At 40.2% G+C, this 14,155-nt stretch overlaps 1 protein-coding gene across 2 annotated transcripts in view; it reads right to left on the bottom strand.

Moving 5' to 3' along the window:
• The window catches only part of LOC137194276 (tetratricopeptide repeat protein 28-like), a 168,406-nt gene that overhangs the window by 151,382 nt on the left and 2,869 nt on the right, over nt 1-14,155 (bottom strand). For both annotated transcript variants that reach the window (XM_067606025.1, XM_067606030.1), the window contains exon 2: nt 13,611-13,910. In XM_067606025.1, coding sequence (XP_067462126.1) covers nt 13,611-13,910 — 300 coding nt within the window. The remainder of the gene's footprint in view (nt 1-13,610; nt 13,911-14,155) is intronic.

Genomic DNA, 14,155 nt, shown 5'->3' with positions numbered 1-14,155 from the left:
AGGCAAACAATAATGTTGAAAACCGACAGTTTCCAAAGATACCAAATTAGTTGGGCTACATTTCAGGGACATTTGGGTACAGTGGTACACAAAACATCTAAAATATTTCCATTTGATGGAATGATGCAACCACAAAAACATGTCAGTGTCTATGATAAATATGACACTGTTAGAAAGTTTGGAATAAGAAGAGACTGTAAAGCTACTCATGGGGCAAAAAGGGGCAAAGTGTATATTAAGGGGTTAATGCACAGTTTTTCTCCTATTGTCGGGAAATGACTTGGTGTTATGCAAATGAAGACAGTCAAGTTACCCCTGGCCCCACTCTAGACATACTATATTTCACATTTGCATATGTATCGCTACATAAACAGGTGCATACAGCAGAAACTCCAATTCCACCCTTGCTTTGCATGTCAATGGGTTAACAAAAATGGGCTTAAACTTAGACTTTGAAAAAGGCTTGATTATGGGTTCGAGAAAAGCGGGTTTGAGAGCTGCCAAAATTGTAAAATGTGAGAATTTTCAAAAGGCAGCAATCTTGAATTTGTATAATGAAAAGACCAGAATACAAGACGCTTCAAAACGTTTGCTATGTGGGAGGAGGCTGGTGAATGTTGGAGACGTCAGATGATTCGGGCCACAAGTAATAGAGAGTAAACACGACCACAATGGTGGAATATTCCCAAAATGATATCCATTGCACTCCTGTACAGGGTATACCACCAGATGACCAGGCGGGATACCTCTTTGTGGTAAACTGCAGAGGGCATTTCATGTGGGCCAAGAACCCTCAGTAAGGTTGCCCAGTCTTATTAATGCTTCTTCCAACTATATCATCATGATGGTAGAATAAGAGTGTAAACTACACAGGTCGATGGGTTCATCAAACACACCTGTTCAGAGAAGTAATGCCCTTGTCAAGGTGCAAGAATCATCCAGGAAAGGTTTGATGAACATTTAGGTGAAAAGATGTTAATGACCCAGCCACAACAGTCCCCTATACAATTGTATGCAAAAGTATGGCCACCCATTGACAAATAACAGATTTTGGTGATTTTTTAAATTGAAAATATGTAAACACAGCCTGTCTAGGATATGGAAAAACACAACATTTTCTGCAAACATTAATGCATACGAGTTCTTTAGTCTCAGATTCTTTTTACAAGGTCTCAGACATTAATCAGCCCGCTAGGCCTGAGGCATGTCAACAATTGTCATAAGGAAATGTCAGCTGATGCTGGTTTCAAAGCTTTACAAATATTCTGACTCTTCAAACCTTGTGCGAACACTCAGCAACAATGGGTTCCTCTAAGCAGCTATGTAAGACTCTGAAAATGAAAGTTACTGATGCCTGCAATGCAGGGGAAGGCTACAAGAAGATAGCAAAGCATTGTCAGCTTGCAGTTTCCACAGTGTGAAATGTACTAAGAGATGGCAGTTTAAGGCAACTGTGGAGGTCAAGATAAGATCTGGAAGACCAAGAAAACACTCAGAGAGAACTGCTCGTATGCTGGTCAGGAAGGCAAATCAAAACCCCCATTTGACTACAAAAAACCTGCAGGAAGATTTAGCAGACTCAGGAGTGGTGGTGCACTGTTCCATGTGCAGCAATGCTACAAACAAGACCTTCGTGGAAGAGTCAGAAGAAGAAAACCTTATCTGCGTCCTCATCATAAAATCCAACGTCAGCAGTATGCAACGGAACATCTACAGAAGCCCAATGCGTTTTTGAAACAAGTGCTGTGGACTGATGAAGTTAAAATAGAACTCTTTGGCCACAATCAGCAGAGGTATGTTTGGAGTAAAAAAGGAGCCGCATTTCATGGTGGATCTATCATTCTTTGGGGTTGTGTTGCAGCCAGAGGCACAGGAAACATTGCACGGGTGGAGGGAAGAATGAATACCACTAAATACCAGTAAATTCTGGAAGCAAACATCACACCGTCTGTAAAAAAAGCTGAAACTGAAAAGAGGATGGTTTCTACAACAGGATAATGATCCTAAACATACCTCGAAATCCACCATGGACTACCTCAAGAGACGCAAGCTGAAGGTTTTGGAATGGCCTTCACAGTCCCCTGACTTAAATATAATTGAAAATCTGTGGGTAGATCATAAAAGAGCTGTGCATGCAAGACTAACCAAGAATATTGCAGAACTAGAAGCCTTTTCCAAGGAAGAATGGGAGAAAATCCCAAATACAAGAAATGAAAGACGTTTAGCTGGCGTTCGCAAGCTGTGATATCTGCCAGAGGGGGTTTTACTAAGTACTGACTATGTAGGGTGCCCAAACTTTTGCAAATGCCACAATGATGTTTTTATTTATTTATTTATTTTTATCTTCGTTCAATTTATGACATAAAAAGTAACTACGCATTATTGTTTGCTGAAAATATTGTGTTTTTTCCATATCCTATAGAGACTGTGTTTACATTTTTCAATTAAAAAATCACCAATATATGTTATTTGTCAAAGGGTGGCCAGATTTTTGCATATATTATGCCTATTAAGCAGCTTTGAGATGAACATGGATAAAATGTCCACAAAAAGGAGCACAAAGCACCACTGTCTGCAAAGTCAACTTCAACACAAACTGATGCAACAAAGGTCTCTACAGGTTTCTTGTTGAATCACAGCAACAAGGTGAGGTAGCTATTATCAGGGCTAAAGATGTCTCAGTGTTCCACTGAACGGAGGTTTAAATTTTTCAGGGTGCAGAGTGTCTATTTGATTGTTCAGCTCATTAAAACAGCAACATACTCGAGTTCTGTTTGAGAACATGTGTATGTGATTTTTAACGCCTGACTGGAACGGCTCAGCCTCTGGTCAAATACAGAGATTGTATCCATAACCACAGAAGGCATTTGTCAGCTTTGCACACATAAATACACCACCTGCATTCCACGGTTTTTCAGCTAATATATCTCCCCAGGCATTTCCATTTTGCTGCTGCTGCTGTTGTTGTTGCGGGTGCATTTCCCTGTAAAACCCATTATGGAGAGAAAGAATTAGAGGGAAGTATCTAGGTAAGACACGACAGTATAGGCACTCAAACAGCTAATTGTAATAACCTGACACAAGTGAGTAATTTAGCTGCCTAAAAACGAGCCCCGAGATCTAGAAGGAGCACTTTAGAAGAATGAATTAGGCTGGAGGCCATTACACACCAAGACATTTAGTCAGAAAAAGAAGATTCATCTTTCACTAGGTAGGATTTGAATATTAAATGGTCCTACTTACCGTCTCAGGACAAAATCTGAGTATCACAGAAGCAAGCTAACATAATATTGTGCATATTGCATTCTTTGTTCCAGACTTCCTTCCAAACATCCATTATTTATTAGGAATCATCTATCATTAATCATATACGACATGCCTGTTAAGTCAGTAATTACAGAAAAATTGTGACTATGCTGCACTCACTTAACAGACAAAATTAGGTCATACTTAAACCAAAGCTTGATTACATTTCATGTTCTGGTTCCACATGAGCAACATTGACAATTAGGACTTTGTTTTTTTGCTGATACATCAATTGATTGCTTCTGAATGAAACAACGACAGATTTTAAGTGACATATTATTGAATAAATGCATCCTATTAATGTGCACTGACATTTTACATTGGTGCATATACTGTGATTTGCAAAGTAATGTTCTGATTTGTAATAATGAGAAAAGATGTTCTTATCACCCTTATTGCACTTAAAGATACAGTACCTTGTGGAATTTTTCCCCATATTGTATATCATATTTCACCACCATGCACACAACATGAGCATCATTAGCATAGGGGTAACATAGTATATGTCTCTGGTGACTGTAACTGGCAATGCATGTCAACAATCGGTAGGTTTAATGCCATGTAAAAGGTAGTGATGCACCAATAAAAAAGGAAGAGTTCAAGCAGTTTACATGTGGACAAAAAAGTTTTGTAAATGTATTTTTAAGGACATAAATATGCTACTTACATTAAGAGATTCAAGTCTTTAACGAGGACCACAGTGCTACTTAATATCTGTCTATTTAACCATTTTTTGGTAAAAGTATGACTGTTTGGAACATGCTGAGAATGGATGGACAGAAGAGAATTGGATTATCTGCAGAAGTGATCTGAAAAGTTTGTATAGAGATTTTAACTGCTGTACAACATGCAGACCACAGCTGTAAAATATTTCAAGCCAACAGAGGGTGAAGATTTGAGTTATATTAATATATTATTACATTAATTATTATATTAAGTTATATTTTGGGTGGAGATTCACTACAGCCTTAATTCAGGTCACTTGAACAGTATATATTTTAGGTAATTAAGTCATCTACAATACAATGAGGTGACAAGTTTATGAAGAACAACAGAATGACATTTCTTATGTTGTGGCTGTGTTCAGATTCAAATGAGGACTCGCAAACTGTTAAACTGTGATGACAACAAAAAGTAAATGTTGAGAAAAGGAGATAAACAGAGAAGTAACTCAGAAAAATGTGTGCCACACACCAAGACTCAACCCTTGGCCCCTTTTTCATGTATTTTAAGTACTCTGTGCTGATTTTCTCAAACTACTGCTATTCTTCTTTCCAAAGATGCTGGTCAGCCACAGAAACAGCCTGGAAACAAAATTAGTGGCACCCTTACCCTTACCAATTTATTTCTCTGTGAGGAACCAGGACATATGACTCATTCAGGGAAGGAGGTTACATCATGAATAGGTGCTGCATGAAACACACCACATACTAGGAGAGGAACAATTTCCATTAGGCGTGACCACAGACCAAACCTTGCACCTCCTTAAAGAGGTGAAAGATATGTATAACAATACATCTATAATATTATACATCTAATCTGCATTGTAATATTCTGACACAGCTCCTGGCTCTGGCACAAAAGAAAAATGAGTGTGTGCTAATCACCTAAAGTTCAGAGGTGAGAATGACAGGATCAGGAAGCAGATCAGGGTGGAAAAACCTCTCAGCTCTGCTATTCATCTTGCCGTGCTTATGCAGTGTATACTAATGGGCTTCTTGCAGGTTGCTCTCCGCTCTACACCATTTCCCCAAAGGGAGCGCTTCCTCCCTGCAGGAGAGTCAGGCTGTGCTAATTCTGGAGACATCCAGGTCTCGGCTCGAATTTTGCCAAGCTCCCAGGTGGGAGGGGCCAGCACACTATGAGGCTGACAGTGAGATGAACCTCTGGAAGAAAAACTAAAAATACCGCCTTGCGGTTGTATGCCTCTGCCAGCCAGTCGAGTTGCAGTTTACATCCATGTCTGTCCAGACTCATAATATTTGTAGTGAAGACTTTGAAGGAATTTAATAAAAAGTATTAAGTGTATTTTCCTTGTATGTGTTCACATGCTTGGCCAAAAAAAATGATAGCACACTGTTGTAGCCATGACAGTAGACGATGCTTCAGATATTGATGTTGCTGCAAAGACGCCAAATATGAGATATTGTCACAACCTCCCCTTCTGTTCCTGAGTTATGGTGTTAAATAATGGCCTGGAAAGTATTTTTGCAGAACATTATGATGTCACAGTGAAGCTGACCTTTTGGATATAAAATGTCATCACTTCATCATTTTATCCTGTTAGACATTTGTGTGAAACTTGTCATAACTAGTGTATGAATTCTTGAGTTATGGCCAAAAACATGTTTTGTGAGGTTACAGTGACCGTGACCTTTGACCACCAAAATCCAATCAGTTCATCCTTGAGTCCAAGTGGACGTTTGTGCCAAATATGAAGAAATTTTCTCCAGGCGTTCCTGAGATACCGCGTTCATAACTGAATAGGATGGACGGACGGATGGACGAACAACCCGAAAACATAATGCCTCCGACCACGTCTGTCGCCGGCACGGAGGCATAAAAAAGATCATCTGTATAACCCAGGAGGTTATGTGCTAGGAGCAAGGTGCAATTGTTTTCCTCATTTCCTCAGGCTTGTAAAGCTGATCCACTATCAGCGGCAGGCTGTTATGCCACGAGCATGGCAATGAGCTTGCTTTCTCTGGGTCTTTTGACATTTGTTGCCATGTAATAGCAAGCAAAAAGCTATTAAGGTGGTAATCAATTGATGTATCCAGAGGGAAAAAGCTTTCTGAAGTCGCAGACATTCTTTAACATGATTGAAAGATTCTTGTTTGAGGTGCTTACCCAGGCTTTGACACGCCTTATTTCTTTTGGGACAAAGAGACCTCAGCATTTAATTTTCTGAATTGCTTATCTGCAAAATGGCATAACAAAAGGAAAAGATTTATACAAAACTAACACTCTGAAAGTTCAACACTGACTAAATTAGCCAAGACAATAACAAGCCCACACACACACTGATGTTGGATCCAATATGTTTTGGGGGAGGATAGTCTGAAATGATCTATCTGTGTGAGGTGACCAGTAGGTGTTGATAGGGTGTTGATGGATTATTATCAGGGTGACATCAGCTCCCAGCTCTGACTCATGCATGCCCCCAGGACAGTCTAGAGACAGACAGCTGTGGGGTGAGAGGGAGGTCATCCCACACACACACACATCAAACCGCATTACATCATCCAACATTGAAAACCTATTCTTTGTGCACTTTGTAAGATTCAGCAAAGCATCGAAAATACACCGTACACATCTTATGGTTAGTGTAAAACAGAAAAGATGGGCCAATTTTCATCTCCTTTTTATGTGCGTGCGTCTGGTGTTTCTTGAAAGCAGATTAAATTTTACTAAACGCTACAATTTGGTGGGGCGCCTGGGTGGCAGAGAGGAAAACCACTTGGCCACCATCACAGCGACCTGGGTAAGTGGGATTTGGAATCAGCCATTCCCAATTGTAAGAAAAAAAAGGAAAAAACACTGAACACATCAACAGTATATTGAGTTAGTAGACTGAAAATAGAGTTGCAATTCATGTTACTGATATAATCTATGTGTTGTGTCTAAGCTGTATTACCAGCTAAAATTCAACAGACATACTGTTGAAGGAAGGCATAGTAGAAAAATATGAGCTGATTCTAACAGCATGTTTTCAATTTGGAGTGTGGTATCACATTGAAAAAAGGGATGTGATTTCTGATGCAAATTGCATATATCAGGTTCATAACAATGAAGTAGCTCAGATGAATGTATGTTGCATACTACTATCACATACAATACAAAATACTAATCAAATAGGGTAGAAAGAAAGACAAGTTTTTCATTAGAATGACGTCTCTACGATGAGGCAAAACTCTGTTGTGGATACCGTCTAAGAAAAGAGCAGCACTGCTTACCAAACAGACAACTGAGGCACCGGATTAGTTACATCTCATTTGCGTAAAGAGTGACACAGCTGCCAAGGAAGTGCAGTTGAAATCAAAACAGCAGACTTTTGTGTGTGTGTGTGTGGTCACTTTCCCTCCATCATAGCTCGTGCATATGTGCAGTGCTGCCTAGCCACAAGGCCTTCTAAAGGAAAAAGACAGAATTTAACTGCTCCCGCTCATTTCACAGATTTTCCAGACAAATAATTTCAGGTTTGTGCCCGCTAGCGCCAACCCTCTGTCCGTACCGCTCTCTCTGGCCTATAATTACATGCCATTCATTTGATTTGTTCATTAGTTCAAGCCTCGGCTGGGTAGAAGCAAAACGGAACCCTCTTATTAGTGGTTCATGACTCTACTCTCTCCATGGTGAGCACTCAAGCTACGGTGGAAAACAGCACATGGAGCAGGGGGAGAGGGGAAACTGGCGGGAAGACCTTATTTTAACCCAAAACCCACATCTTCTGAAGAGGGCCAGCAGGGGATGCGTATTGTCATAATAACTCTATGTCTACGATCATGAACATTGAGATTACAGATAACTAAAATTGAAGGCATGAACCAACCTTCTGGTACTGTGGTGTTTTTAAGACAATTTAAATCAAATTAAAGTTGCTTTAATCAGCTGCATCAATACCCACATGGGGAGAATCTAATAAAAGGACTGTATTGATCTACTAGGATCTAGTATTCAGTCAAAGGATTGAACACTTTTCCTCCATCCAGCTCAATCTTACTCTATAATTTCAGGGAGGTAATTTGTGTTTTGCAATTCACACATTTTTCTGGCCTTCCATGTGTATGAAACCTGCTCTACATCAGGCTCACCACTCAAATTTAAATGTCTAGGATCTTCTGAAAACTTCAAGTCATGAGTAATTACATCTGACGATTACAATCATGAAATATGGCTGGTCTGTCAAGCGGCAACTTGTGAAGTATAGTTGCATACAAGCTTCTGTGTCCCATTTTTCACTGTAACCCTGTGATTTGAAGCACAGTAAAGGCAAGAAGCACTGCATCTGATTTGAGAATGATCCTGTAGGTGGTGAACAACTTTCTCTGCACAATATTATAATGAGTCTCTGCAGTCTATGACAGTATTCTCATGACTAACTAGAGGCATTCATATTTTATAACTATTCATAACTACGGGCAGGTATGCAGGTTGCATTCAGTTCTTCCAAACCAAATCAGGCTAATCATAAATATGTATCAAGTTAAATTATGAATATACATTGATACATAACATGGTCCCAACATAGTACATGTAAGAGAATTATCATGTAGTATAATCTACTATATATCTTATCTTTCTAGTTGAATTTGTTAAAATAGCTGGTGAGGAAGCTCAAAATAGCCGTTTGGTGGTTGTCTTTTTTTAAGAATGAATTACTGTCGGGGGAAATCTACAACTGCACAGGACAAAAAATGGAAGACAGAAAATGAAAAATATCTTAGTTTGATTACTCAAACTATGGCAGCCATCCTACTCAGTAGGATGGCTGCCATATATTTCACAATTTCAAAGTTAACAATGTAAAAGAGGACAAACTCTACACTGAAAACACACAAATTACTGTATAACTCACAGTGCTATCATACTACATTAAAACAAATAGGCCATCTACTTCATGGTCTTTGTTCTATAAATCAAAACACCCACATATTTTAGCCCACTTACTGCAGCTTCACTGCGAGGTATCAAAATAGAACAGGTCACTGAGATATTATGAGATAAATATTTCAGATGGTGCAAATGAAAGCAAGAAGAAAGGTACAAGGGCTATAACCGCTCTCCACATGAGATCAAAAGCCAGGTTCTTTATTCTTTACACACACAGAGATCAGATGAGAGCTGGTTTAACGGACTGTCATACCAACAGGGGAGCATTACACCCCGGTGGTTTTCATCCACATGAAAAGCAGACCACCGCTACAAGTGGCAAGAGATGAGGTCTTCAAATCACACATGATCCTTTTCTTCCTATTCCATGCATTGGACAGTAACAGCAAAAGCCAGTGTCATCACCCAGCACTGCAGGAGAAAGAAGCTTTATGTCACATTGGGGAATCAGCATCCATTCCTTACACAATTACTGGATATGCTGCTGCTGTAATTAAAGTCCCCTTTCAGCACTCCACATACCATGACCTTTTCCAATGCAAACACTCATTGTCTCATTTAAACCAAAGGCCCCTCCGCAGGGATGGAAACGGACATTTTTATATTGATGAAAAAGAAAAATGAATGCAAGCGATGGCATGCACTGGAAAAAAAAAGATGTTACTGCCTCATCTGGGAAACGAGGTTTGATGGGTTTTCACCATCATTATGAGTGGGTGTCAGCAGCAACTTTGGCAATAAACACTTGAAGAGACAGAATACCCTTGATAGGCACCATCATAACCTATAATCAGAAGATATGCAAATGATAGAGATGTTTCCCCTGGCACTGCAGTGCCAGTCGTATTTTGGTTCCCTGGGAACTCTCCTGTCAGCTCTCAAGCTGGAGAATGGGACTGATAGCAGAGAGGTTTGTTTAACATGTCACTGGAACAGCAGTGTTGAGAGGGAGGGACCAGATGGAGGAGCAGAATAGGCAGGGAATACATCTAGAAAATGTATTGTCCTCTCAGTCACTTGTATACGCCTAAAAAGCACTTGCGGGTGTGATGGGTGAACACAGAATAACAAAATACTCTCTGAAAATAAAAGCTAAAACATATGTCCATCAAAACGTGTTAGCTAAAGTTTGATACAGAGAGTTTGATATAGTATTATTCCAATTACAATTAAAATTAATCAAGCATAGGCAAAGAAACTTGATTATACACCACACATTTTCTCTCAGTTGCTTTCCCACAAAGACATTTTGAGACAAAATATGAACAGACACACACAAGTGTGTGCTCATTGTCTATGAAATGACACCCTATTTTGTTCTCATTTAAGCTTTTTATATTCAGTAAGAGGGTGAGGTACAAAGGGCCCAAAGCTGTCTTGGGTCATTAAACCACACATTTTCTTTCTTCTTTCAGAATGTGTTTTCTGGCACTTACAGCAAGGAAAGCTGACAGATTAGACAGGGGGTTCCTTCACAGGCTGGCTGTGGGCTTCAGTAGGGTGGGCTGCTCACTGGTGCTTGGGGCAGCAAAACCATGCCTGTCACTGTTTGACGAGCCAATCCAGAAGTGCGGTCAAAGGGAGGTATGATTGATGATATTATGTACTCACACAGGATCTAAATGCCAGCACACTCCTATGATTTAATCCCAGTTCCCCCATCCAACATCCAGCCATAGCAGATGGACTGTGTAACACCAAACCTCTCTTTCCCAGAGGCCACCGCTATAAGTGTCACGACCACCATTACTAATCAATTCTTTGAAGGAGCACTAACTGAATACGGGACCTGTAATACATAACACTGTTCGTATAATGCATACTACTGTATACTGTAGCACACTGATAGAAAAGGATTAATCCTGATTGCAAGATCAGAGTTTATTTGAAGCTTAATGTAATTTTTCTGACATATCATAGAAGAAAATTGGAGGATGGATTGTTGTGACCTTGACCTTCACCTGGACATTAATCACGTAGGAGAGCCAGTTCCCATAAAAGGTGGCTGTGCTGATAGATGTTTAAGTACATTTCTGGATCTGACATAAAAGTCAGTCATGATGAACATTTAGCTTTCCTTGAAACCACAGCAGCCTTCCTATTTGACAAGACTGACCCCTAGTGGTGGTTCAAGAAAACTAATTTAAAACATAAGCCCTCCGTTTTAATTGTCAGTGACACTGCAGACATATTAATCCCTCTGCCTCATGTTACAAAAGTAAAAACACAAGGGTCGGGCTATACATCGAGCCCGCTAACACAAACTTCAGTACGAGAGTCAAAGCTGTCAGGCATTAAATCAATCAATCAAGCGATTGATCAAGTGTATTTGTCACATTATCATATGAGATTCAATCACAGTGAAATATAATCAACGCAGTTCTTTCAATTTGTGTATTAAAAAGAGTTAAAATAGAATAGGAATAGTAGTAAATATATGTGTATGATTGGAGGGGAGCAAGGGGGGTCTTAGGCAGTGACCTCATTTAAGAACCTAGTGGCCTGAGGGTACAAGTTCTTCCTGAGCCTCTCAGTGCTGGCCTGATGTAACCGGTACCTTCTTCCCAGTCACAGCAGAGAGAAAAGGCTGTTATCCTGGTGGTTGGGATCCTTAATGATTCTCCTAGCCTTCGTACAGCACCTGGTGTAAATATCCTTTAGGCAGGGTACAGCACCGCCTATTGTATGTTGAATTTTATGTATGCTGAACGAACCGCTCCTTCCAGGACCTTGTGGTCCTGTTCCGTGCTGTTTCTGTACCAGGCAGTGATGTTCCCTGTCAGGAAATTCCTCAGTATTTCAGGGGATACCCAGAATTTCCTCAAGCATCTGAGGTAAAACAGTCTCTGCCTTGCCTTTCTCACCACTGAGTCAGTATGCAGCGCCAAGGTCAGGCCCTTGGCGATGTTGACACTAAGGTACTTGAAGCTGTCCACTCTCTCCACTGAGGACTCATTGATGTTAAGGGGGGTGTATTTCCTCCCCTGCTTCTTCCCAAAGTCCACTATCAGCTCCTTAGTCATGCTGACGTTCAGGAATAGGTTGTTGACACCAGCAGGTCAGGTCAGCTTCAGGTAGACCTTTTCATTGTTATCTGTGATCAGGCACACCACAGCTGTGTCGTCAGGAAACTTGATGATGGTGTTGGAGTCGAGAGTGGTTACACAGTCATGTGTGTACAGCAGGGGACTCAAAACGCAGCCCTGAGGTGCTCCGGTGTTAAGGGTGAGGGTAGAAGAGGTGTGTCCGCCTAACCTCACCACCTGGGTCTGCCCGTCAGGAAGTCAAGGATCCAAGAATAAACACAGCTACACTGCCTAGATTAAGCCAACCATCCCCCAGTCAGACCACAAAGAGTTCATTGTACTTGGATAGCATAAAAAGAAGTGAAAGCAAAATGATTTTGGCAGTGATTTTCAATTATAGTTTGGCCTCACTGGCCTCAGTGAAATCTCTCACAAATGAACAAGATGTACCCTAACCCTCAATGTTAAAGCACAGATGTTCCAGACAGAGAAGTGACAACATGGAGGGGAGACTATTGTTATAGAACTGGTAATATCAAATGACACGAGCAAAAGCATACAGACTGAAATACATCCAAAATACCACCTACACCTCCATTTATATTCATACCAAGACAGAAATAAGGAACTGTAGCAAACATTAGTTGCAGCAATGACTGCACTTGTGACAGGTCTTCATCATTCATTCATGGCATCATAATTCGTAATTTACTTTTGAAAAATCCATCTTAATATATCTTTGATCATAGGACGATGCAGCAGGCACACAAACATTGCTTTATACATAATATAAAGTGACAATCTCAGTTCTTGCTGTAATGACACATTTTGTCACAGAAGAAGAAACCTACCTTAGTATCTGAAGATGCATGACCTCAGATCAAAGAAGAGGTGGCCTCTGATGCATCATTGGTAGCGACAAATTTTCATCAATACCACTCTACCACATTATCATCAATCTCTCTCTCGAAAGAAAAAAGTATCTCCCCATGCTAAATCATGAAATCAATGCATTTCTATCACTGAGAGGAATTGGTCTCCCAGTGATCTCTGAGGCTGAGTAATGTGAAATCTATCACAGGTTAGTCCACGTGGCCTGGACAAGATCAAAGACAAGACCTCAGAAAACTTTGCATTGATCAGCAGCCACAAGAAAGCCACTGAGGAGAGAAAATGTGAGAGGAATTTGGAATACTTAGATTACTAATACTTAGACATTACAACTGCAGACTAATGATCTACTGCTTGTGAGAAAAAGTACCTTCAATTATGAAATAATTAGTACTAAGATTTATTTAATATATTGCCAAAATCCCACTTTTGTCAGCAACATTTTTACAAAAAGCCTCCTACATATTCAATGGTGACCTTTGTTTTACTATTTTTATATACAGCATGTCTGTATTTCAATCAATACAGCTAAGTTCTAATAATCAAAGTTCAAATTGGCAATGATATGGACATCAGAGCCCCCAAATTGGATTTATGTTGGAGATTTACAATTCTTTGCAATGACATTTGAGAAAAGTCAATAATTTCTATTTCACATTATACACAGCATGAAAAACTCAAGACTCTTCCTTCTTCCTCATGTTTTTCCACCGTTGCAAAATAAGATCTACAATTCTAATGTATCAACAGTTTAAGCTGTTGAGACACACTTACCTTGGGCCATTTGGGATTAAGCTCACAAGCTTTCTCAGCATCCTCCAGAGCTGCCTGGTAATGTCCCAGTTTGAGGAGGGCTGCTGAACGGTTACTATACAGGATGCAGTTCTGTGGGTCAGCTTGCAAGGCATCACTGTATAAATGAACAGCTGCCTGAAAGTCACCCCGCTGACACGCCTCATTACTCTGCTGCACTTTCTCCATGAACTCGGCTTTGCTGAGCCCATACCTGCCCCCGTCATCTCCAGGAACACACCGGATAGGTCTGCCCGCTGTCCGGATACTGAAGATTGAAAACTGGAGAAATGGACAGAGAGGAGTATAAGAGCTATAATCAGTTTGACTGAAGTTCACCACCAGGTATGCCCTTGAGCAAGGAACTCTATACTAAGCTGATCCAGTGAAGCTACTCACTGGCCAATGGCACCAGAATATACAGTTGTTAGAGCATGCAGCTAAAGTATAAAGTAATATTAATGTGTGACTGTGAAACAGGGTGTTCCTATAATTAAGCTGAACAGACATTTATCATGGCAGAAATT

Source organism: Thunnus thynnus, chromosome 2, assembly GCF_963924715.1.
Source record: "Thunnus thynnus chromosome 2, fThuThy2.1, whole genome shotgun sequence".
Lineage (NCBI taxonomy): Eukaryota > Metazoa > Chordata > Actinopteri > Scombriformes > Scombridae > Thunnus > Thunnus thynnus.
This window is presented reverse-complemented; position numbering and strand designations above follow the sequence as displayed.